The sequence below is a fragment of the Patella vulgata genome, chromosome 3 (assembly GCF_932274485.2).
Source record: "Patella vulgata chromosome 3, xgPatVulg1.2, whole genome shotgun sequence".
In the NCBI taxonomy this organism is placed as follows: domain Eukaryota; kingdom Metazoa; phylum Mollusca; class Gastropoda; family Patellidae; genus Patella; species Patella vulgata.
This window is the reverse complement of record NC_065881.2, coordinates 14,524,822-14,552,739: the sequence shown is the minus strand read 5'-3', so window position 1 is coordinate 14,552,739 and position 27,918 is coordinate 14,524,822. Positions and strand designations below refer to the sequence as shown.

General features: G+C 38.7%; 1 protein-coding gene and 1 long non-coding RNA gene across 5 annotated transcripts in view; one reads left to right on the top strand and one right to left on the bottom strand.

Annotated features, from left to right (window-relative positions):
* The window catches only part of LOC126816184 (TWiK family of potassium channels protein 7), a 58,343-nt gene extending 45,266 nt beyond the window's left edge, over positions 1-13,077 (top strand). For 3 of the 4 annotated variants that reach the window (XM_050542447.2, XM_050542446.2, XM_050542448.2), the window contains 2 exons: positions 6,165-6,674; positions 8,562-13,077. In XM_050542447.2, the coding sequence (XP_050398404.1) occupies positions 6,165-6,674; positions 8,562-9,451 (1,400 nt within the window). In that variant the 3' untranslated portion in view covers positions 9,452-13,077. The remainder of the gene's footprint in view (positions 1-6,164; positions 6,675-8,561) is intronic. The other variant, XR_007678252.2, reaches the window with a different exon arrangement.
* Positions 13,078-13,775: 698 nt separating this feature from the next.
* Positions 13,776-21,399, bottom strand: LOC126816248 (uncharacterized). The gene is made up of 4 exons (XR_007678284.1): positions 21,309-21,399; positions 20,488-20,602; positions 15,044-15,168; positions 13,776-14,155 (listed from the first exon to the last, which is right to left on the bottom strand). It is a non-coding gene; the product is annotated as an uncharacterized LOC126816248 (long non-coding RNA).
* Between the last annotated feature and the right edge of the window lie 6,519 nt (positions 21,400-27,918).

The window sequence follows — 27,918 nt, the reverse complement described above, 5'->3', positions numbered from 1 at the left end:
ATAGAACTGGATTAGCAGGAAAACGGGATATACTTCAGGTATAATAGGTTTATTATAAGGAACCTGATCATACAATATGGTGCCTGTCTGCTTCCCTTCTATAATAGGTTTATTGTCAGGAACATAATATATAATATACAACATAATATATGGTAAATGTACATAATCGTACAGTTTAGAGGTCATTCCATAGGTGCACTGAACTCACGGCCTCCTTTCTTAATAAGACTTTTGGCAAGCGGAATTTTTCCTATACGTTGCGTCAGTGTAGTTTTAAAGTTTTGGGCAGATTTTCGCGTCGCGTAGTTATGCGTCGCTGAGCTGAGCTTAATTCTATTACGGCATGATCACCATCAGTACTAGTCAAGTGCCTAGCCTACAAATTAATGCAAGGAGTAAAGTCGCTCAACAGTCGCTGAGCTATTAAAAAAATTAATGTCGAATCTTATTAAAGATCTTCGACTTCGACTTGACAGCAATTTTTGTTTTCACTAATGTATCATTTCAGAAAGTTTATAGCATTTTACCATAGAATAAAATTTGAAAGGTTCCACCTCCATAAATTTAGCACATAGATCACCAGCATACAGACAGACAGACAAGAAAAGTATGCAAATTCCGAGAAAAAACCATCAAAAATAATGATTCAATTCCAGTCTTTATCATGGTTAAAGTCACATCAGATATATACCTTCGTGGTCTAGGATACACATAGATTCATAAAAACGCTATGATACTTTCAGCGTCTAAAAATAGCAAAAAAGACAGTAAAAAGACGACAATGTTATACCTCTTCCGTATGAAAACTGTTCGATACATGCTGTCGCATCCGTATGCCGTATCACGCGTGAGAAATACACACACATTGATGACGTCACACACAAAATCCATACGGATACGCGATACTGACCAGGAATTTACGCTTGCCAAAAGTCTCTGTTACCCGTGCCAGGCAAAACAAAGAGGCCAATTTTAAAGGTAGATGTTGTACGGTTTAATTCTATCTTTATCTAATATTTATATTTGTCATATCTTCTTGCTTTATCGTGATATTCCATCAAAAGTACATTAAGTATACTGGAACCCGGATTATTGTCCCGTTTGAAGGACTAACCATACCGCCCTTGTCAATCCCGTATGACTCTGATAAATGGCAACAGTTGTGTGTATCTATTAGTATCAGTTGTAAATACTTAGAGATAATTCAGTTTACTGATACCAACATGCTATTAGTACAAGCTATAAATATCGGGGAGAGAGAGAGAGAGAGAGAGGGGGGAGAGGGGGGGTTAACGTCCACTCGACACAAATTAAGTTATTTCGGGACTAAAACATGGTTCAATTTTATTTTAATAATCTGCTTACGCGTAGGGGTCTTTAGCAGTGGGATGAAACTGGAGGCTGGACCAACGAGGCTGGACAGGCGACCCTACTCCTTGTCACATACAACCAGGGAATCGAAACCACGCAAGTTGACTCAATGATAGAACTTATGATAAAACGCGCATGGCCGATACATTCGACCATCCAACCCCCCTTATGTAAGAGCTAACTCTGATTGAGGCAGGTATTTTTTCTGGCTTCCAACCCCCCTATACATTATAGGAGATAATATCGATTTTCACACCCGGCTATATGTAGGAGCTAATGATCTGTGCCCGGTTCGTTTTCTCGGTCGTTTTCCAGTCTGGTGCAGAACGATGGATCTGGCAAACAAACGCGACTAATCTTTCCGATGGTCCGAAAATAGAAGTGATATTAATTGCTGGCTCAATAACCAGGGGGTCGCGGTGGTCGCCAAGAACAATCCTCGGGAGTTTCCAGCTTGTATTCATCCTCCTTGTCTGGTCACGAAACAAACGTTTAGTCGTTCGAGGGCCTCGCGTATGTTCGTGGCGTGTACGAAGAAGAACCACTGACAGTTGTTGTCGAAGTAAATTGTCCCTCAGTGCAGTGTTTCTGGAGAGAAGTGTTGCCTACATATATATACGCATGCACGAGAACGAGAAGACGCTGTTCTTTATAAGGCCTTCTCTGAGAAAGGCTGAGAAATCCAAAGAATATTCTTGTAAAAAACTTGGAGTTAACGTTACGACAGACGTTACTGGTTAGCGGGGCTCGCTAGCCTGGAGGTCGAGTGTTCGATCCCTGCATTGGCCGAGAAAGTTCATCCAGATTTTCCGGCGTGGTTCTCCCTTGCAGGGCGGGGGGCCTGACAAGGACAACTGTCTAGTCGTTCGGGTGGGACGAAAAACCGAGGTCGCGTGTACACATTGGCGTGCACGTAAAAGATCCCTTGACAGTTGGAATTTGATACATGAGTAGGCCGTAGTACCGCTGTTCGGGCAAAATTTCCCTCATAGCACACTGCATGGCGTATACCCGTCTTTATTAGCCCAGGTTAGGAGCAGAACAGCAGAACGTTAAACCCTATTTCATTTTTTCCCTTTCATTGATCATATAGTATCACAGACAGTTTACGACATACATTAATGGTTAAAAAACAGGATTCCTATTCGTTTGACATTTACTGGGTTTTATATTGTATAGACAAAAGAAAAACAAAAAAAAAACACCCTTGATAAAGATCTTTTTATGGATCTATATGGACAATATGACATGAATATGCATAGACCACACTCTAACCTTGTTACAACCAACAAAAGTACAATATGACATTCAGACATAGGCGTACGAGCTCAATGACAGTTTTTTTTTTTGGGGGGGGGGGGGCAGAACCCGAAATGCCCGAAAACATTTCGGATTTACAGACAAAGGCGCCTGTGGTCTGTGAGAGGCGACGAAGTGGAGCTTACCGTGTATGCCCCGCCCTCCCAAGGAAAATTTTGGAATATTTGACTGCCGCAAACGCGTTTTCCTGTTATTCCAGCCCGTGCACAAAGCAACTTCAAAGTGGTCTAATATACCCCTTTCTCGTACGCCTATGCATTCAGAATTAGAAAGTACAGAGTTAAAAATGACCTCGGGACAATTGGACACCAACAACAGTGATTATATCTCTTGATAACGATAAGAGAAGAGAACACTTGTCGAAACGTCGTTATATGTGTACAAACCAGTGAATATTTTCCATATAAATTGTGTTGTGTGTTTTATTGTGCTAGATGCCACTCGGGGATTATATCCTTTAAGTGGTTTTGGTAGTGTTATCATTGCCATTTTGAAAATAACATTTTATGAATAATTCAGTAATTCAGTGTTACTGCGTGATACAGTATATTCTCTAGGGCTCTAACTGTTATAGGAGCCACAGTGGCTAAGTGGGTAAGACGCTGACTCACTAACCCGGAGGTCGCGTGTTCGATCCCTGCATTGGCCGAGAAAGTTCTTCTCTATTTTCCGACGTGGTTTTCCTTTGTCAGTTGTGCAGTGTGGAGGGCCTGACAAGGACAGATTAGGATGGAACGAAAAACCGAGGTCCTGTATTTACATGGGCGTGCACGTAAAAGATCCATTGGCAGTTTGAATTTGATAAAAAAAAAAAGAAGGTTATAGTGCGGCTGTCAGGGCAAAATTTCCTTCATAGCACACTGTATAGCGTATGTCCGTCTTCATTAGCCGAGTCGGAGCAGAATAATAGGACGTTAAACCCCATTTCATTTTTATAGGTTGGTGTCTTATCCAGTCTCTCCCCCAAATTCTTAAACCTAACCCTAATTACATCTCGCGACATTGACGAAGTCTTCAGTTGGCCTTAATATTTAGATCAAACTATGGTAGCACGGTGAACAAGGCACTGGATCACTAAGAAGACCGACCGGGTGTGATCCACGTGTTGGCCGCGAATTAAGTACCTCGGGATTTTTCAGCATGGTTTCCCCCCTCTCATTGTCAGTGGTGCAAGTATTTCTTAGAGAAATTTCACTCAAAATGACCGAATGGTTGAACTCACAAGACAGTACCCCATGAATGTAAACAAAGAACGCTCTGTTACCACTACACTGTTTGTCGTGTATTTTGAACACGGTGACAGTTCGTTTGCTGTTTACACTATTTTGCTTATATCGTTTTTTTTAGGACTAATGGTTTGGATTGTTCGTGCTTGGTCTTATTGTCCCCCGCCTTTCTGTCTGTCCGTCCGTCTGTCTGTCCGTCACACTTTTTCGGACACAATGACTCTCCTTCTAATTGAGCTAGAATGTTCAAACTTGGCGTGGGTGTTTATGAAGATGAGCAGCATTTTCTGCTTAGGGTAAGCAGAGATAAGCAATATGATTGATTGATGCTTTTTTAAAAGTTTACTCTAATCGTACCAAATCTGAGCGCCATGGAAAACGCATCACTTAGTTTTTCGTATAACAAAATGATCCTGTAAACATATCTTATTTATTTTGCTTCTTATTGTGAACAATATTCAAATGGGAACACATCAATAACAACACATTTGTACACTTATGGATGTTTAATCTGTAATCAACGGTACATAGTCAGAGGGGTCAAAACCAAGAGTACGACACATATGTCAGTAGCGCGTGTGTCCTCCACGGGCTCTTACGCACGCTGTGCAGCGACGTCGCATGGAATTTACCAATGTTTGAAAGAAGGCTTGGGGCAAATTGTTCCATTCTTGGACAAGAGCAGCTTCTAAAGCAGCAATGGTGTGCATCTGTGGTCTCCGATACAGACGGCGTCCAATCTCATCCCAGACATTTTCTATCGGTGCCATGTCCGGAGACATGGCTGGCCAGTCCAAGACATTGATGTTGTTAGCAGCGAGGTAGTCTATACTAAAACGGGCGATATGCGGACGTGCATTATCCTGTTGGAAGTGCTGAAGTTGTTGGTGCGCTCGAAACATCGGAACAACAATTGGTTGCAAGACATCATCACGGTAGGCTACAGCATTAACGCGACCCCTGCAAATGTGTAGGGCGGTCCGGTGATGAAATGTGAAGCCTCCCCACACCATTACACTTCCCCCACCCCATCGATTCGTTTCGAAGACGCAGCAGTCTGCAAGACGTTCCCCAAGACGTCTCCACGCACGTTGAAGGACATCAGCGTGATAAAGATGAAAGCGACTCTCATCACTGAAGAGCACACTTTGCCTGTCTACTCTTCTCCATGTCTGGTGTACTTGAGCCCATATCAAACGCCGCTGACGGTGATGATCCCTGAGGATAGCTCCAACATGAGTCTGGGTTGTAACGCGTTGTGGACCAGGACGTTGACGGTCACGTGTTGATCCAGTAACTCGAACACGTTCCACCAACCTTACAATAGTGGACTGATGACAATTGAAGTGTCTGGCAATAGCACGTGTAGACATGCCAGCCCGGGACATTCCCATGGCTTCATTCCGTTGATTTTCAGTAAGTCTCGGCATCTCTAGATCAATTCCTTCACACGTCTAACAACAAATTACGAAAGATTGACGTTTCACAGTGAATGTGTACTGCACATTAAGTTGAAAACATGCTTTTAAAGGGCTCACACACAATGGTGCACGTGAATATTGGGTTTTTCATGTGCATCTCGTGCAATTTTTTTTTGTGTGCACATGGGCCCATATTTTTTGCGTTTGGGAGCATTGTGTGAAACAATAGTTCATAGTATTGCATAATATTATACATACAAAACCACCTAGTAATAAAATATTTGGGAAAAAAGTGATACACAGGTCACAATTCTATGGAGATGAATTTATGTAAGTTTCGGCTTGTTTTCAAATCCATTATATCAGTGCTATATGTCGTACTCTTAATAAAATATTGTTTAAACCAAACGCAATTTCATTTCATTCCCTTACTTACTTAAGCATACATTGCAAGCGGTAAAACATAGGTCTTTCTCTATGTTATATAAATTATTAATTAGACATTTATTAACAAAACAAAGCCACACTCAACTGTCGATGGCATCGGAAACTCGAGATTTTAACTAGATTAGAACGGTTCGCCATTTAAACATTTAATTTAAAAATGGGAAAGCGAGGCTAAGTCTCAAATATACCAGCGCTCTGGTTACCACTATGCACACATCTTATCAAAACTACAAACAGTGATCAGAATGAAGTAATTTGAATGAAATTTTCAATATTTTCTTTTTTTATCATCTATTTTTGAATTATATATTATAGCAAGAATGACTAAGTCTTTATTAAACTCTTAACTAATGTATCTTTAAATTATTTTATTTTTCAGGTTCCCATTCCAGGGAGATTGTGCCATTAACTGAAAGCATGACAGAAGGTTCAGTAACCATGGAATCAATGGAATCCATTTACACCCAAACTTCTACTGCTCCACATGAAGCTAAACTTCCCAATAATACATATTGGGGAAAGTTTGTAACCGGATTAAAGACAATCTATTCATGGGTTAGCTCCCTTGTGGGTTTACTTTTCTTACTTGTGGTTTATACTGTAATAGGTGCATTCATTTTCCGCGCCATCGAAGCGCCACACGAACAACTCGAAAAGAAAAATATTATTGTAGAAAGGAAGGAAATGATCGAGGCGCTGGTTAATATAACCAAGGCAGCACAGGGGTTAAATGAGAGTGAAATGACCACGGATGTAGCAAAAAGATTGACAAATTATGAATTAACGATCTATGAAGCTTATAAAAATGGTATAACAACTATTTCAACAGACCATAAATGGAATATTTGGACTGCGTTGTTTTATTGTGGAACCATCTACACAACTATAGGTAAATATGGTTCTTTATTACTCTCTCGGTTCGATCGGCCGCGATTTTATGCTCTAATCTACAAAACTATAGGTAAATGTTTAGCTTCATTGCGTTCCTGGGATCGATCAGTCGGGGACACTGGTGTGCAGATTTTTAGTGATGCTTGGGCCAACTCCACAAGACCCAAGTCTTGTAAAATAAGATGAAATACAATTTTTATTCAGATTGAGAAAGAAAGCTTGACTTTAAATGTCAAAAGGCTAAACTTACATTTCTCGCTTTGATTCGATGCCCACCTGATATGGATGTCCGGGGCTACCCCCCCCCCCCCCCCTGCTCTCAACTTTGGTGAGTTTCCAGCCCCGGTTCCCACTGGCACTGGAGCAACGGCTAGAGATCCACCCGCATTCTTGAATACAAGAGTAGTGAGAGGGCCACTCCGCGGGCAAATATAACCAAACTTGCTGGGGTAACATGCTGACGTCGTCATAAAAATTTCTGACCTTTCACGGGGATATCTTTTACTCCAGTATGGGGATGAATTTGCAGATTCTGTATTTGTAGAATTGAAATGTCGTCGTGTGTTGTCGCCACACCCGTCTGTCCGTGTTGTACAATTGCTTGTGATGCTCTAGAGGCTACAGCTGCTAACCGATATCCTTTAACTTTATACACAGTCTTTAATGCCGTCATAAGTTGATACTATTTCGTTTCGTTTTTAATAGTTCAAAATTTCGTTGTACTTGCCTTCACTACCCTAGGATCTAAAAGAGTTGTTTTATAACCCGCGTCCTGGTTGATGTGAGGGATTAGCTAACGAAATTGTCTGTTGTGGCGAATTCGTGGCGTGCAGTGCTCGGAACTATAGGTAGACATTCGCAGCGAAGACAAGGCAAAAGTTGTATTCCCAGATACGTGTACCCACTTGAAACAGTAACACTGATGAGTTAATCAAATGTCTGACGTCATAGGGTCAAACGCCCTGACGCGACCCCTACTACAACCGATCAGATCTTCACGTAGTGGAGGCCTACAACTGTTTAAGAAAACGGAACAAAATATAGATCTGTATTTTAATCAAATTGTCATAAGCTCGAAAACGGGTCGAAACACCATGGGAAACCCCATATCTATGCATTCGTTTATAAGTGCAAGCCATCTCGGCTTACACGAGGTTGCAGCTTTCGTCCTGTTCAAGCGACATGTCAGGCCCATCGACAAGGAAGGGACTTTCTCGGCCACCCGAACCCACTTTAGCTCTAAGAAATATCTGATATAGTGCACTGGTTATAACATCATGGAAACGTTTTGCAGACCACGTATATTTAAAGTAGCGGAAGTCTCTAACTGAATATCATTCAAAGTCTTCGACATTGCAATCAATTTAAATCAACATTGATGTTGTGATCTTACCGGAAAAGATGGGCCTCTGCTATCCAATATTTAATACCATAGTGCGCTTCAGTGTGATTTGTAACAAGGGACTCGAAGAACGAGGCTAGACATATTTCACAATGATGTCAAACGGTGACCTCGTATTCTTATCTATCGGTGTAGACTGGAATAACCAGGCGCTAGAGATTGCCATTCGGTTGAAACTTCTGGCGTATTTTGCCGAACATAACTGATTAGAAACGATTCAATGTAAATCAGTTTATATATCTTCATATTACATTATTATATGCCTTATTATATGTGTCAATTTAGGTACAGAATATTGGCGATTTAGCTCCTTTGATGTTTGTTTTCTCAGCTCCATCTGAACGACTAGACGCAGTTCCGTTGATATGAACACCAGGACCCCCCTTGGCTGCAAGGTGTGGGTGGTATAGTGCACTGGGTAGGGCATGGTACCATTTTGTAGAACACGACGTTTTTAATGTTTTGTTTTTTTTCTGATTGTAGGCTATGGTCATATATCACCAGCAACTAATTTAGGTCGAGTCTTGACGATTATATACGCTGCTATTGGCATCCCGCTAGCTTTAATAGCCCTGGCAGATCTAGGTAAAAAATTCACAGTTGGTCTCAAGTTTGTTTATGCATTTGTGAGACAAGTGTACTATTGGAAATGCTGTAACAGAGTTCGAACTCGTCACAGACTGGATATTACCGACGCGGAAGCCGGGACAAAGGTTGCTAACGGTACAGAAGTCCGACCCGGGGTCAAAGTGTATTTTGGTTATGAGATCAGTACGGAGTTTAACATACCGATATTTGTGGTAGCTTTTATCATTGTTTTGTATCTGTTTCTCGGAGCTGGCATGTACACCTTGTGGGAAGATTGGACGTACATCGAAGCTATCTACTTCGTCTTTATTTCTATAAGCACGATAGGATTTGGCGATGTTATCCCGGCCCACCCTAAATTCTTTTTGCTGTCGTCTGTTTATGTTTTTATTGGATTATCTCTGATATCCATGTCGATTAATGTCGCCATCGAATTCTTTAATCAACAGATCGGAAAAGCGAAGGTCAATTTAGAAAAAGCCAGAGGAAAAGCACGTGAAAAGGCGGTGGAGAAAATTCATGACGTCAATAGAACTTTAACGAAGGCACGTGATAGAATGCATGACATCGGCAAAAAGAGAAGTTTTGAGGAACATGAAAAAGATTCGCCGGAACGACAATTCAATAACGGTCACAATGGTCATAAAATTAGGCACAAAGATAGCCCTAAGGGAGAGAATCACAAAAACAGTCCTAAGGGAGAGAATCACAAGGTCATTCCCAAGAGAGATAATCACAGAGATAGCCCCGAGAGTGATATCCACAAAGACAGTCCTGTAACCTGAAATAATCGGGTAATTGGCGGATGACGATGTGTTCAGTCGTTTCAGTTTCTATTATTTCTGTGATTCCTACTACTTACAGCTAGCTAGCTGATGTATTGTCTTAAGACAACGATATCAACTTGAGAAAGCGGACGTTAACCCTACCCGAACATTGTCAAAAGGCAATGATATCAACTCGTGAAGAAGCGGATGTTACCCCGATCAGACCGTAATTGTTAGTGTCACAATTATTTCTAAATGGTGAAAAGAAATATGACCGTTAAGTATTAGGAATACCCAGATGAACATTTGAACAGTGAAACATCGAGGAACTATTATTACGTGATACGCTAGACTATGTAATATTTAACTTAACTTAAAAGCGATCGAAAACATCGAACGAATTATGTATAATACATTACAAACGGAAATCAAAACGAACATTAATCCGAAAGTTTAATAAAACGATAAACAGATGGTCGTGTTTGGTTCAGACTGGTTTCTGATAGGCCTTGTACCTTTTTTAAAATATATTATTTTCATATGTATTAAAACAAACACGGCGAAAGTTTTATGCTCGAAATGCCGTGTTATATGTGTACAGATACGTGATTTGTTTTCCAAATGAATTGTGTTGTGTTTGTTTTTTATTGTGTTCAATGCTAAATGTCACTTAAGGAATATATTTATATATTACCTAATTCTACAATGAATTCTTTAATTCCAGTGTGTCATCTTGTCAGATATTCTTTGGAGATGTACTAGTACCGACATTACGTGCGTTGTAAAAAACATTTGTAATAAATTCGTCGATCTCATTAGGAAATCAAAAATGTAATGAAATGGGATTTATCGTCCCACTTTTCTGCTAAGACTGGGCTAATGAAGACGGAAAAGGTATATGTATCCGATTTCCATTAAAAAAAGATAAATTTGCGATCCCATAAATAGTGCAGTGTGTTATTTGTTGAAAATGTTTCCATTTATCCATGTATGTTTCGTTTTATGTTATAAGACGAACAGATGATTTTTTTTCTTAAAAAATATTGGAGCAGTTGTGCAAGGGAATATTATTCCAGGAACGAACGACCCCTTCAACACTAGTGTGTAAGCTTTAGATAGTAACAGATACTCGATGCCGAGAGATGACAGGGGTGTAAGAAAATATTGTACCAGGATCCATAAGGTTAGCTGTGTGGCGTGTTGCTATCCGTTTTAACAGAAAACATTGTCAAATAGAGCACAGTGATCTTAATATAGCACTGCTAAAGATTTTTTAAATTTTTGAATCTGACTAAATTTGAATATTTACTAGTTTTCCTCCCATTTAAGAACACCCCCCCCCCCCCCTTTAAAATCGAATAAGAAATAAGAATGTTATTGCACTTTTATGACCAAAAATTGATCGATGTCAGTATATACTTTTTTTCTAAATTTGCAAATTAAGTGACCGAAGACAATTTCTCAGCAACTATTGAAAATATACTCATCAAATTTTCAGGAAACATCCTTCCCCATTAAGTATTTATTGGAAATTTTAAATTTGGGTAATATAATTTATTTTCTTTGATATAGGTGTCTTTCTATGATAAAATATGTCTACTTTCAGTAACGAGCGCCGTTTTTTTTCCTTTTCCGTAAATACGTTTCTGAATGTCAAACCTAGCTCGACACAACTCTGTTTTCGTCTCAACACGAAAAGCGCAAAGTCATCGATGTTGGTCTTCATACAACTTAATGAAGTCGCGGAACAAAAACGACACATTTTAGGGTCAATATTTTTGACATTGTTAAAATTGTATCAATGGCGCCTCTAGCGAGCTTTTGCATTGCTACTTGGAGTAATAGGAGAGAGAGAGAGAGAGAGAGAGAGAGAGGGAGAATTTTATTTCAATAATTCGTTTGCGCGTAAGGGTCTTTAGCAGTGGGAGGAAACCAGGGGACCCCGGAGAAAACCCACGAGGTCAGACAGGTAAACGTACTCCTTGTCACGTAAAACGGTGGAATCGAAACCACGCCTGTTGCCTCAATGACATACCTTATGATACAGCGCGCACGTGTTAACCATTCGGCCATTTCTAGCCGTGGGGCACCCTTGACAGATCTATGTAGTTGCCAGACATTTGTAGTGGGGGAGTATCCCTGACAAGAGTTAACTAATTTCCAGACCACAGCTAGGCTCGATTAGCTAAAATCTGTACCACCTAAAACAGCTCTGGAGTTGTTCGGTGCCACCACAGGAATCATGAATGACCACTTCCAGACAGTTTCGTGTTCTAAAGAATTAATTTTTTTTGCCAAGATGCGTAGCATCCTAATATCTAGCACCCATGTAAGACGCGATAAACTGTGGTTGCAAGAAATTGATTTTTCGGCAAAAAGTATGGCCCTGCAACAGCAGTTTATCGCGAGTACAAGCGGGTCCTGATAAACTAAGGGAGATAATTCATTTATTTGTCTTGCAATATTGTTCTGTGTTGTATAAAATACATGTAAGATATTTTACATGTTGGTCATGTAGATCGTGTACTCGCTATTGCTCACATTTGCCGAATTCGTCCATTAGATTATGTTTTATAATTACTGATTATGATTCTGTGTACGTGTTTGTATCAGATTAAAACCAGACGTAATTATTAAATTGTTTCGCTGGTATTTACCAGTAGTAATTAAACTTGAAATACACGAAGTCGCTATTCTATGGAATATAATTACAGTTTACCAGTTCCAGATTCAGATGAAGAGAGGCCCTAGGCTATACCCCTCCTTATACCCCATCCTCACGACTGGAGAAGGTGAAAGCCAAAGATGGTGACGGATGTTTAAGACTACAGTACCTGTAAGAAAGGCTTATGACTGTATCAAAATTATTACACACCTTGGACAGAGGCCACTTTATGACTATATTATACTGTGTATATCTGGTGTATGACTATATTATACTGTGTATATCTGGTGTATGACTATATTATACTCTGTATATTTGGTTTATGATTATATTATACTGCGTATATCTGGTGTATGACTATAGTATACTGTGTATATCTTGTGTATGACTATATTATACCGTGTATATCTGGTGCATGGCTATATACTGTGTATATCTGGTGCATGGCTATATATTGTGTATATCCGGTGCATGACTATATACTGTGTATATCTGGTGCATGGCTATATTATACTATGTATATTTAAGGCATGACTATATTATACTGTGTATATGATGTATGACTATAAATATATACTATTTATATCTGGTGTATGACTATATACTGTGTATATATGACGAATGACTATAAATTAATATCTGACCCCGAGGTCCCAAAGGATTCTCATATTTAAGTTAAGAATTTAATCAACTTTCAATCACTGTTTATGATAAAAATCTTTGATCCAGAAACACAAAACTTTGCACATAGTTTCTTATTGATGTATCTGACACATTAAAATAACAAAAGTTTTATAAAGGGCTATATTTGAGTTAAAATAAGGTGAACAATTCTGGGTTAATTCTTAACTGAAGTATGGACATGCTTTGTGAACTTTGGGCCCGGTGTATGACTATATTATATTGTGTGTATATAATGTATGACTATAAATGTATACTATGTATTTATTATGTTTTTGATTATTACACGAAAAAAATATGTGTGTCGCTTTCTTGATTTATACAAACTGCTTCACTAACCAGAAGGTTCGGGGTCAATCCTAATGTGTTGGTCGAGAAAGTTTATTACGATCTTCCAGACTGGTTTGTCCTTGTCGGTGGTGCAGGACGCAGGCTCTGGCAAGGAGCAACGTACATGGTAGCTACTGGTAAAGAACCACTTTCAAATGGAATGTGACGAAGAATAGGCAAAGTAGTACGTTTTACACCATTAAATGTGGTTTCCAGTTATCCTGAAGCAGTTGAGAATAAAATAGGCGAAATGACATTGGTGCTGGTTTTGCCTATAACGTTTTTTAGGACTTCGAATTCTGTCTTATGGTTTGGATTGTTCGTACTTGGTTTTATTTTATTAGAAACAGTTTTTAGATTTCCTGTTATCGAGCTGAGAACAACCGATGATAATTCACCGACCCTAAACCCCGCCTACTTCCAAGCCTCGTCTTTTTCCCGAACCCGCCTCCAAGCCCCATCTCGCTATTCAAAACCTAGTAAGACATGTGGCGATCTCAGTCTCAAGGTTCGATGATGTGACTCATTCAACAAAACATTATCCGACATGACAACGAATTTATTACTTTTTTTCAGTAAAAATCTTGAAAATGACAATATTTTTAACATTTTGACTATTACAATTCAGCTTATACGAACCTTTGTATTAATATAAACAAACTGGATTGCAACCGGAGGTGGTTTATAAGCTGATATTTATCGAGGTAACAAATTATTCATAAAACGCCCTGACGGGGTAACAAATCATTTATAAAACGCCCTATCGAGATAATTCAATTTTAAAACGCCCTATCGAGATAAGAAATCAAACATTAAATGGCCTACCGATGTAACAAATCATACATTAAACGAAAGGAAATGTGATGTTTTAATTATATTGGTCACTAGAAGCGACTGATCTATTGTATCTAAAAGTACGGCTACTCTATGTATACATATCAACGATGTTTTCTTTCCAGGGAAGATTTACATGTATCTGTCGAAGGTCAATTTAGCCAAAGCAATAATAATGTATACACCAATATTCAGTGGATTAATCACCATACCTGAAATTAAAATTTAAATGGAATCAGTACCGTGACGCATTTTGTCTCGATTATTTCAGTCTATATTCTCTTCGTAATGAAATGTGTCTTAATGTCCTACTGTACTATAAACAGTATAAGTTTTAAACGTTATATAAACAATATAATTTATATAAGCGGTATAAGTTATATAAACAGTATAAATTATATAAACAGTAGCCATATAATCTGTATAATTATATAAACAGTGTGCCTTATATATATAAACAGTAGTTATATGAACAGTATAAGTTATATAAGCAGTATAGGTTGTATAAACAGTATAATATTTTTATTATACGTAGCCTACACCGAAAATATTTATTTATGTGAGTTCCTCAAATACTTGGGAGGTGTTATAAGGTAGTTTAGAGGTATTAAGTGTATATTATTACCCAAAAGCAACCTGCTCTATTTGATATTACGATTGGTTTAAATACATGTACTCCCCAACAACCAATGAAATACCGTCTAAGGTGGTCGAGAGGGATTCAGCAATCTATGTAGTACACGAAACCCGTCATTCGTTCTGCCTCATGATTAACTTATAAAGTCCTGATGGTTAAACGATGCTTGGTAGGCAAATTTGTCCATTTTCAACGCATGGCCTGCGTCGCTATATATTCGGACGACGGATGGACAAGGCATGCACCATGTGAGGAGAGCAGCAGTACTGCCTCACTACGTGGTTACGCTTCGTCCCTGTGACGTCACCACAGATCATCCCACACATTACCGACGCAAAGGGAGAGGGGTTTTACAAATGCTAAGCCTGTTCCCAAATCCCATTCAGATATCCTAAATAAAAATAATGTCAGGGTAGTGTCCGCTCGTGTGAGACTGGCTTTAGAGACAACTCCATCTACTTACCGCCACATTTTTCATTATAAGTGGGCTGAATAAGGTCCAGTGCTGTGGTTTGAATTTCGTCCTTGAAAGTTTGAGAACAAGGTGATGTTTCTGTATCAACACAGGCGAAATATGTCTTGAAAAGTCTGGAAAACATAGTTGGATGAACACACATTAATGACAATCTATTTTAGGGCGGAACTGAAAACGCCGTATACTAAATTGGACAAGGGGGGGGGGGGGATTGGTTCACTCGTTTTTGCCAACACCAGCCGGGTTATTTAAGACGGACATATTCCATGCAGAGTGTGCTGTGAGGGAAATTGTGCCAGGACAATTAGTCACACTTATAAACAATTATAATATGGTTATCGTTATCAAACATTATAGCAAAGTATCTGCGATGCAAATATGGAGAACTATTACAAACCAAAATGCATCTTCAGGAGAAGCAATGGCAAACATTATAGCAAGGTATTTCCGATGCAAATATGGAAAACAATTATAAACCAAAATGCATCTTCAGAAGGAGCAATGGCAAACAGTATAACAAAGTAACTCCGAGTTTGGTGCGCTTTAGATCGTAAGGTCAGCCATTGAGACAAGGATTAGGGTCGCCTGTCCGATCTCGTGGGTTTTCACCAGATGCTCCGATTTCCTTTCACTTCTAAGCGAATTATTGAAATACAGTTAAAGCCTTATGTTAGTACCGAAATTATGTAGTTTGTGTCCTCTGGGTGTTGATGGAATGGGACGAAAAACTCAGCCCCTTGACAGTTGGAAATTAGTTGCCCGTCGGGGCAAAATGTCCCTCTTAACACACTGTACGGAGCAAGCACCTTGGTTCCAAAGAATAAACTAAAGTATGGCCATACTTAAAATAGAATGTTAGTCAATAACGTGCACTTAGGTCGTAAGGTATATCAGTGAGTACGTTATATGATGGCTTAGTGGGTAAGACGCTGACTCTTGATTTTCCGGCGTGGTTTCCCCTTGTCAGTCGTGACCTGACTGACAAGGCAGTTGTCTATTCGTCCAGATGGGACGAAAAACCGAGGTTCCGCGTACACATTGGCGTGCACGTAAACGATCACTTGGCAGTTTGAATTCGATATAAGAGTACGTCGTAGCGCATCTGTCCGGGCACAATTTCCCTCATAGCACACTGTATGGTGTATGCCCGTCTTCATTAGCCCAGTCGGAGCCCGAACAGTGGGACCTTAGTGATTAAATAAGGAGTTTGGTACATGATATGAAGTTAAATCAGCGTTGTTATCAAGAACCAATAGTATAACAAATCGATTGTCCAGATAGTTGATTATACGCTTGACATATGCATAAATAATAGTTTATAATATAACATTTGAGGGTCAAAATAAAGATTTAGCCCTTACATGATGTATCTTTAATCATGAAAACGTGCCATAGCTTTACAGCCCAATAAATGTCTGTAACAAAATCCGCCATTGTTTATTATCTATATATGACTATTTTTAATTTCCAATCTGATTAAAATACAGTCCTATTTCGTTTCGTTTTTTATAGTTCAAAATTTCGTTTTACTAGTCTTTACTAACCCGCGTTCTGGATGATGTAAGGGATTAGTCAATAAAACGGTCTGTTACGGTGAGTTGTTGGTGTGAGGTGCAGGGAAATATGGGTAACCCACTAGAAACATAAACGCTGATTGGTTAATCAAATGTCTGACGCCATAGGGTCAAATGTCGCTCGCATCACCTCTGACGCGACCTTCCACTACAACCGGTCAGATTTTCATGTAGTGTAGGGCATCGAATGTATAAAAAACGAAACGAAATATAAATCTGTATTGTAATTAGATTGTTTAATTTCTAGATCAATCACATTCTGTTTGTTGAATAAAATATTTTTAACGAATCAAGTATAGTATAGTCGCATTAATAAGGGCCACGGTGGCTTACTAACCAGGAGATATCGAGTAAGTGGTGCAGAACGGAAAGCATGCCAAGGACAGTGTCTGGGTTCATCTATTGGGACTAAGACTAGTAATTATTTCCCCTTATTTCATGATGGGCGAGTTATAAATAAACAATTTTTCCCTTAATTTTTTTCTGCCCTCTTCCTGCATGGTCTAGAATTGGAGAAAGGGGATCAAATTTGCAATTTCATAGCAGTTTTGGGTAATACTGATGATATTACAGGGAGGGATAAGGGGTGTAAAGTGGCTTTCTGCAGAGCAATATTTGTGTCGGAAGTGAGATTTTCACCCCAGTCAACTTCAAATCCCCGTAGCAAAAAATCTAAATGGTCAACCCCCTACAAATTTATGATGAGTATATTGCCAAATGTGGTCCCCATTGTGCCTATAAAGATTGGAACCAACGGAATGTTGAGCAAAAAGCTACAGCCTGTGATGTTACAGCCATTTAACATTGAAGTCAATGGGCAAATAATTGCTAGTCTGATTCCATTGGGTATTCACGTATTTAAATTATCTTCCCTTGATCCTAGCTAGAGTGTGTAGAGCAATCAAGAAACAGATTACATATCGGTCTTAGCCGCATTGTTTACGTTCAAAATCTGGCACACTATAACCCAGCACACTATCAGGATATTCACCATACGATAAGCAGTAATTACGTACTTTAGAAGAGAAAATCCTCATTGTTTTGTCGAAAGAATTGGGTCACTGTCCACAGTAACCTAATTACTAAAAATAGACAATACTTTCAATTTATGTTTTTTGTCGAAGGCTCAGTAGATTAGCTATACCAATCACGTGATTTCATTGCCGCCACGGTCGTCCAGTGAACTTCTTATTGCGTGCCAGCTTGATTTCTGCTTGTCGTGTGGTGAATATCCTTATACAGTGTATAGACCAGCTCCAGAAAAGGGGCTAAATTTTGGATGTTTGTGTTGGGTCCAGTTCACTGACATTTAATTGGCTGGTATGCTAACCTAAACAACCTGTCCGACTTGAAAGCATTATTACCCTTATATGTTGACAACTATAAACCTGCCTGCTATTGGGGGTATCAAATGACATCATTTATTATAATCGGTATCATTTCTGGGGAATCAGTTGTTTATTTATTCCAAAAAACAAGTTTTATCATTAAAAAGAATGGTAGTGGATGCCAGAATAAAGAATTGAAATCTTTCAATAAAGGTGAGCTATATTATATTCTTTCTGAAAACAGAACATATGTATTATGTAGTTTAATTGGATAATGTTTGCATGTTTAAACCAGAGACAAAGTACATGTACTGTAGTAGTGTGTATTTTCGTACAGAATTTGCAAATAGTTAACTAGATAAAATTTAAATTGTGCATTTCATTTTAAAATTAAAGTAACATTTCTTAAACTGTCATTTTAATATGGTGAATTAACTTCATGATGAAGTTGAAGTTGATAGATAACAGCTTAACACTGTTACATATGGAGACTGTCATATAACCAATATTCTAACCAACCTAATACATAACATATATTCTTTTTATTCAAGGAAGAACACAGATACCAGACCAGAGCTGTTATTTTAATTTGAGAGGGCTCATTTCATCCGATCCTGATTTTTATACTACATGTTCTTGTGGATGTATACTGCTGTCGCCACTGTCCATTTGTCCGGCCATAATTTGTTTGTGGACACTCAACAGGTCACAATTGTTATCAGATGTTGACAGAACTTGAAATATGGGCATATCTCCCAAAGATCTTGGTTTCTTACGATATTGGCATGTACCAGACCGGGTCTCGTTTTACGCTTGTGGATCCTCTAGAGGTCACAATTTTTATCCAGTTATATATTTATATCCCTAAGATCTGGGTTCCTAATGTTGGTACTGCAGACCGTAACTTGCTGGATTATGACCGATTGTACAAAAAAACGCCTTTTTGTTAGCTTGTTATGTCCATCTACTGAAGACGAGCATATGCCATACAGTGTGCTATTAGAGGAATTTTGCCCTGGCAGCTGCACCATGGTTTACTCTTATATCGAATTCCTACTGCCGAGGGATATTTTACGTGCACGCTAATGTATACCCTGGCAGTCGGTTTTGGTACCATCCGAACGACTGGGCGGCTGTCCTTGTCAGTTCCCCCGTCCGGCACCACTGACAAGGGGAAGCCAGGCCGGAAAATCCCAACGAACTTTCTAGACCAATGTAGGGATCGAACATACGACCTCCAGGCTAGCGAGCCTGTGTCTTACCCACTTAGCAACCGTGGCTCTCAATAATTTAAGATACTGATGATTAATAAAAATGTAGACATTTTAGAATGTTTGGGAGCTTTTGTATACAATTCGTTCATGTCTTTATAAAGTTGTGTATCTTTGTATAATTATGTACATGTATATATGTATCTTTGCTTACTGCATGTATCTTTCTATTATTTTTATTTGTATATGCACATAACCTTGTAATTTTTTTATGCAATAAATTCCTTCTATTACATCAAATTTAAAATATAAAAAGCTTAGTATAACTTTATGTAATATTTGAATCAAATGTTATTTTTATTTATTTAATTTTTATTTTAATTTTGGGGGTTTTTTTTCTGCATTTAATTTGAATGTGAATTAAGTCTCATATAGAAACTGCTCCAAACGCATCTAAATATAGAGCAGTGTAATATGATACTTAGCATGCCCTAAACACCACATCATCTGTATCAGATAATTAGGCTACAACATATTGTCTTTGACAAGTTGATGACAAGATTCTCTTCAACAGAACTGTATTGTCTGTGGGGGTCGCATTCCTAAATTTGAGGAAAAATGGCTAATTTCCACCTAGTCCAAGCACTGTATAGTATAGTGTACCAGGTTGATCTCGGCCAACAATGTGGCGTATTGTTCGTTTGATTATGTGAACGTTTGCAAGAAATTTCACATAAAATAAAGATTTCACAAGCATGTTTTTGATGGTAAAGATGTTAGATTTGTGTTAGTTATTAGGTATTTAACGATTTTGTTTTAACTTGGTCGATACAATTAGCACAAACATCAAGGACAGATAATTTTAATACGTGTCTCCACTATGAATGAACCCGTGGCTGAGGGGTGCGGAACAGAATGAGACCATTGAAGATACCGAGGATGACAGACCATGGTCGTGCACGTTAAAGAACTATTGATAAAAGTAATTCGACGAAGAATGGGCGCAAACACCGTTGTTCGGCAACATTTCCCTCGTGATGGATGTTCGCCTTCATTAGCCAGGCTGTTGCTGAAAATGGGGCAGTTATGAAAGTCTATGAAAGACCAAATGGGGCAATATTAATGATTTTTGTTTCGGCATTCCTGTTTGCAAATTTTTGCGAACGAAAGAAATTTTTGAAACAAAAAATTGACTTGTAACATTTCTATATCACAGATAATTACAATTTAAAAAACCCCAGCTTGAATGTAGAAACAAAAGCCATTGTCCCATATGGGCTTCTATGGGTTAAACCCGATTTGATTTCAGTTTTACGTACCCGCAAGCAGTTTTAATTTCTTCTTCCGTGGTCGGGAATTGTGTCGTACCAGGAAATTTACAAGTAGTTTTAAGCGATTCAGTATTGCATGATTCAGAATTTGTTGTCTGTAGTACTGTAAAATAGTTCAGGATTACAATTTTACAAAATTATAAGACACCTTGGGTCTATCCGTCAGTTCATTCATCTACCATCAGCAATAACTTGTAACGTTACATAGAACAGTTTTGGAGCGATTTTTGTGAACTTGTAACGTTACATAGAACAGTTTTGGAGCGATTTTTGTGAACTTTGTACAGTTACCCAACGGGGGTATCAGTTAAGTTTCTTGATTTGGTTCCAAATTAAAATGGAATTTAATTGATTGTTAATTGGTTTACCGAACGGCAATCTGTTCCCATTCACGAATTTATGTTCGTATACAACTACTGTTGAGGTATAACCGATTTTTCCTCGTGTCTGCGATATCACACTAGGTGAAACGGACGTAAAGACTCAAGGAACGAACCAACGGACGAGGTCACTCAGCGAGTAAGCCACTGGCTCACTAGTTAAAAAAATAATTTAAATGAAATGTGGTTTAACGCCCTACTGTTCTGCACCCACTGGTCTTATGTTAAGGCAGACATACTCCATGGAGTGTGTTAAGAGAGGAATTTTGCCCGGACAGTAGCACACTACATGGCGTTTGTCCGTCTTCATTAACCTAATCGGGGCAGAACAATCTGTAGCTAAATTTCAATATCTAGCTAAATTACTCACCGCGCCACCACTTTCTAGCTAAATCAAAGACAACCAATTATTTAGTTATGCAATCCTACCTGATGCAAATACAACAGCAACTAAAATAATTCTTGAAACCATTTTGATCGACTGATCAGTAAGGCCTGTAGTTCACTTATGAGTTGTCGGGCTTCTACTGATGGGGTGTGTGTGCTTGGGTCATGGTCCTTTCTCTAAGTAAACATATCGACTCTATTATCATAATTGCGCAATCATATCCAATGAAATGGATTCATCTTGCACATGTTGTCTGGCTTCTACCAACCGAGTTTGTAATATGGGGCGTTGTCCTTGGTGTAAGCAAACAGTTCGGTCCTATTTATAAAGATCGTCTATTTAATAGAATGGATTCATTGCACACACTATTTCACAATCTATACCTGAAGTACGATGTTGAAATATTTTATTACAAAATGAAGTGAAATGAAATGGGGGTTTAACGTCCATCAGCTCCTAACTGGGGTAATGAAGACGGGTATACCCCATACAGTGTGCTATGAGGGAAATTTTGCCCGGGCAGCGGCTCTACAGCCTACTTTTATATCGAATTCCAACTGTCAAGGGATCTTTTACATGTACGCCAATGTGTACACGGGTTCTCGGTTTTTCGTCCCATCCGAAGGACTAGACAGCTGTGTTTGTCAGGCCCTCCGTCCTGCATCACTGACAAGCCAATGTGTACACGGGACATCGGTTTTTCGTCCCATTCCGAACGACTAGCAGGCCCTCCGTCCTGCATCACTGACAAGCGGGAACCACGCTGGAAAATCCTGATGAACTTTCTCGGCCATTGCAGGGATCGAACACCCGATTCCAGGCTAGCGAGCCAGCGTCTTACCCACTTAGCCACCGTGACCCTCATATTTTATTACACATATATAAATCACATCAAGTGTTCACCAGAGGAGGGGGATCTGATCAAATATGGTAACTTATGACTTAACTTTGTTGAACATTTGATATGATTTATGGTATGTTTAATAAAATATTTTAAAATATATCTTACTGAAAGTAAATTTTGTGAAATAGTTTGTACAATATGAATCCATTCAATGTGAGATCCACGCATAGTCAAATCGCTAAACCTTCTACAACAGTGGAATATTTCCATTTATATGTGAGTTCCACTCCAAGACAAATCGCTACACATTATACAACAGTGGAATAGTTCAATTTCTATGGTTTGATTGACATCAGTTCCATGCGATGTCATGTATTTTCTAGGGTTTGATTGAAATAAGTTCTATGTCATGTATATTTTCTATGGTTAGATTGCAATAAGTTTAATGTTATGTCGTGTATTGTCAATGGTTTGATTGAAATGTATAATTTCTATGGCTAGATTGCAATAAGTTTAATGCTATGTCGTGTATTGTCTATGGTTTGATTGAAATAGGTTCTTTGTTATGTTTTCTATTGACAGTGATTGATTGACAGTGATTACAATAAAAACAAAGGTTATGTCGAATTACGTATTTGGATTGAGATATATTATAGTTATATGAATATTGTGAAGAGAATATGAACACCTCTCGGATAAGGGACATATTATGAAAGACCAAAAAAGGACTTTGACGCTTAAGAAAACAGGTTCGCCTAGACGTATCGCTTGGCTAGTTAATATAGCCCCAATCGCCGTTCCGTACCCATTGGAAGAACGAAATGAACTTAAATTGGGTTTAAAGTCTTACTGTTCTGCTCCAACTGGGATAATGAAGACGGGCTTACGCCATACAGTGTGCTATGAGGAATTCAAACTACCAACGTTTCTTTTGTGTGCACGCCAATGTGTACACGGGACCTTGTTTTTTTAACCCCATCCGAACGACTATGCGCTGACCCTTGTTAGACCCTCTGTACTACATCACTGACTATGGGGAACCACGGCGGAAAATTCCCGATGAACTTTCTCGGCCAACACCGGGATCGAACACGGGACTACTAGGTTAAATTTCCTCCCACCGCTAAAGAATTAAAATTCAACCATGTGATAGTCCCGAAATAGCTTAGTTAACTCTCTCTTTCTATTTGCATCAGTGCGTCTTTCAGCAAAGGGTGTCTTTCCCGAATAAGGTAATCGCAAAAGCCTATTCAGCATTCTACCCCTAGGTTTACAAGTTAATCGTAAGATGCTTTTAAATGCAGACCAATCGCCAGCCAAAGTGTTTTCGGTATCACCTTTCAATGTAAACTTTGAACAGTCATCATGATGGATTGGCCTATTTCCAGTCAAGGTTGTACTACACAACCGTAATCAGGTCATTGGGTTATTTCCACACAGCGTTTATTCAAGCCTTATTGAGGGTTTTTATGTCCCCACCGGCCTATTGCAACCAGTTTAATGACGACGGGCATGCGCCATGCACTGAGGGGTTGAGTGACCGAATGGTTTAACGCATGCGCGTTGGATAAGACAGTCTGTCATTGAATCAAGTGGCTTGGTTTCGATTCCCCGCTTTGACCTTACAAGAATACACACATGCCGTAAATATTCGACCACCCAACCTTCCAATAAAGCGAGCGAGCGAGAGAGAGAGAGAGAGATGGGACTTGACGTCCACTCGACACAAACTAGGTCATTTCGGGACTAAAATATGGTTTAATTTTATTTCAATAATTCGCTTGCGCGTAGGGGTCTTTAGCTGTGGGAGGAAACCGGAGGACCCGGAGAAAACCCACGAGGTTGGACAGGCGACCCTACTCCTTGTCACGTACAACCGGGGCTTCGAAACCAGGCCAGTTGACTCAATGACAGGCCTTGTGATAAAGCGCGCACATGCTAACCATTCAGCCACCCAACCTTCCAATAAAGCAATAAAAGGGGAGATTATAATGAATAGGGTACATCACAAAAATAGATAACACATGATAGATCAAGTTGGAAAACAAAATCGTTCCGTCTTTCAGAAAACATTTTCTCCGACTGGGCGTTTTAACAGATCGAACCTTAACCGGATGACGTTAAAATGAGTTTTCGAGCAAAATATGATTTTTAAACATGTATACAGATCTCGGTTTGTTTTTTTTGTTTTGTCATTTAAAAATATTAAAGCGTTAAAATCTCTGATTATCGATATCGATTGTAGTTTACAGTTTCAAGATCCGACCAATATCTCGATCATATAAATCTACACAACAACCGATTTAATATTATACATATACATATATTAATTATAAAATGATATTGGGACAAATGACTATAATAGTAAGTGCAGGAGGACCTCACTACACGTAAAACAAAAATCTACAAGATAAACCTGCGGAAAAGACAGAAAATAGACATTGCACCAAATAAACAAATATCAAATCAAGTGAATGGATCCGGGGGCCAGCGGTAAGCGTCCACTGCGCTGTACAGTCCCGGGCCTGTAGTGACACAGACTTCACTCAAATTTGAAAACAATCAGGAATACAAAACAGACGTAACAGAAATAATGCGACCAATCTTGACAGTGGTCGTCTCCTCAATGGCGATAGTCTGCCAGTTGACGTCATGAGTTAGAACGTCAAACAATTTTAACAATAAGGGCGATAATCTGGATAGAATCTCGGAAAAGCTAAAATAATAAGTGTAGTGAGCAAACAGGAGCAAAAGTACGAATATAACAACTACAAATAATAAAATGATATTAGGCCAAGTGGGTACAAGTATAACAGCCGTAAATAGTATATTTTCCTCTGAATTACCGTCTTGCAGTGCCGGACTGGTGGGTCGAAGGCCCACCTGTCAGGTCATTGACTAAGGCCCACACAAGTACGCGTCGAAGTGGCGTCACTAGCGCGCCGAAGGCGAGCGAGCGTCTGCCGGGGGGGGGGGGGTCTCCCATCAAGAAAATTTTGAAAATTGACTACCGCAAACCCATTTTCCAAGCATTTCAGACCAAAGCAGAAGAAGGCACATTTTTGATTTCCTGATACAATTAGATAACAGAATGACCTAAGAACACTATCATTAGGAAAGAAGGAAGGAGAGGACAGGACACAGCCTGTGTCCTATCCTCTTCTTCCTTCCTTCTTTCTTTTCTCCCCCCCCCCTCTCCTTTCTTTCTCTTTTCTTTTTCCTTTTTTTTTCTTTCTCTTTTTTCTTTTTCTTTATAGGCTTAGGCCCATTTTTTTTTTAATGAGCTTAGGCCCACCTGTAACGGACAGGTGGACAGGTGGGCCCAGTCCGACACTGCCGTCTTGCCTGGCACAGTGCTTCCATTCCGAAATCGTTTAATCAAAAACTAAAACAATGACAAAAATATGAACTTTATTAACATGATCTGAAACACTGGACATTAACTCAACCCCCAACCCGCAACATACTTCGCCCCACATCGCACTTCACCCCACCACATATTTTCCCCATTAACCCATATTAATTAGTATTATGGAAAAGTTATCTTACACATAACAATCTTAAACAATGATTTTAGTCTATTACGGATGACTACCGAAAACATCCTATAAAATGTTATCGAAAATAAACATAAAATAAATTTCTTGTTGCAGTGTATTCCTCTACTATCCTGCTAAAATACGAAAAGAAAACCAATGTTTACGATGCGAACTCCTCATCGGCCATTGCTACGGTGGCTGATAAGTGACATGAAAAATAATATAATTTGTTTTTTATAATTTTCACCCAAGTCAATTTTAATTTTCACCCAAGTCAATTTTAATATAATTTGTTTTTTTATAATTTTCACCCAAGTCAATTTTAATATAATTTGTTTTTTATAATTTTCAATTTTAATATATTTTGACTTTTATAATTTTCACCCAAGAATTTCCACCCAGCGCGTGACGTCATCTCAATTAGCCTCGTTTCCATTGTAATGTATTATGTTTTATCTTATATGGTTCTCATATAATTTTATACGCCCATAGATATTTTTATACGCCCACATTTTCATATGGACGTATATTGTCGTCACCCCTGTCCGTCCGGTCGTCCATCCACAATTTGTTTGTGGACACTATACAGGTCACAATTCTTATCCGATTTTGACGAGACTTGAAATATAGGTTTATCCCCAAAAGATCTAGGTTCCTTTCGATATTGGCATGTATCGGATTGAAACTTCATGAATTATGGCCCCTGATTGCACGAAAAGTCACTTTTTTTTAGCGTGTGGACACTCTAGAGGTCACAATTATCATCTGGTTTCTTTCGATATTCGCGCTTATCGGATCTTAACTTTCTGAATTACGACCCTTGATTGTACGAAAAATCTCGTGTTTAGCTTGTGGTCCCTCTAGAGGTCACAATTTGTATCCGATTTAAAAAAAAAAACCGTTTGAATATATCACACTCGACACAAACTAGGTCATTAGTGTTTTGGAAACGAGGCTAATTGAGATGACGTCACGCGCTGGGTGGATATTCTTGGGTGAAAATTATAAAAATCAAATTATATTAAAATTGACTTGGGTGAAAATTATAAAAAAACAAATTATATTAAAATTGACTTGGGTGAAAATAATAAAAAACAAATTATATTAAAATTGACTTGGGTGAAAATTATAAAAAACAAATTATATTAAAATTGACTTGGGTGAAAATTATAAAAAAAACAAATTATATTAAAATTGACTTGGGTGAAAATTACAAAAACAAATTATATTAAGTGAAAATTATAAAAAAACAAATTATATTAAAATTGACTTGGGTGAAAATTACAAAAAACAAATTATATTAAAATTGACTTGGGTGAAAATTACAAAAAACACATTATATTAAAATTGACTTGGGTGAGAATTAAAATTGACTTGGGTGAAAATTAAAAAAAAAAAATTATATTATTGTTCATGTCCCTTATCAGCCACCGTACATTGCTGGATTGGCGCCTGATATTTGAGCTTTTGAGGGAGTGTGTCTATTCTTCCTGTTCAATCAAATCTATCCCAAGTACAGCAACATGACAGCTCTTCGTTTAATCTCGGGTCTTCCTTATAACTTTGGACAGTGATTTAAGGTATTAAAAACGGCAAAAGTATTGTTTGTCACCAAAAAGTATTGTTTACATTGTATTCGTTTTAATAGCCTCGTTTGTCACGCAATTAGTTTTTCTGCAATATTCTGCTATGCACTGGTTAATTAGGCATAATAAAATCGTGAGTCATGACGTAACGTTATGTAAACATAATTATTTGGTTCAATTTGGAGCTCTGTTAAAAGCGTAATGATATTGTTAAGCAGTTAGCTATTGGTTAATCGGACTATTGACCAGTCATAACTTGGATCAGAAATTTGCTTCCATTACAGCAGTGTTAAGTAGGATTAGGTATAATCAAACGAAACACTGCGAAGAGTATGCATGTAAAGGGGAAATGAAATGAAATGGGGTTTAACGTCCTACTGTTCTGCTCCTATACTGCGCTAATGAAGACGGGCGTACGCCATACAGTGTGCTGTGAGGGAAATTTTGCCTGGGCAGCGGCACTATCGCCTACTGCATGTAAAGGGGACCGAGTATGCACAGGTATACACACCAGGCGTTTGTCGAGAAGGTTTCTTGGGGTAAAAGAACTCTTCGTTGTTGAAATTCGAGGCAGGCGTTCCCTCTCCTGGCACAATTTCCACCACAGCACACTGCGCATAGAATACCCCGGCGGGTGTAGGCACGTTGCGTTATAAATTCCACCTTAAAGTTGATTGTCATT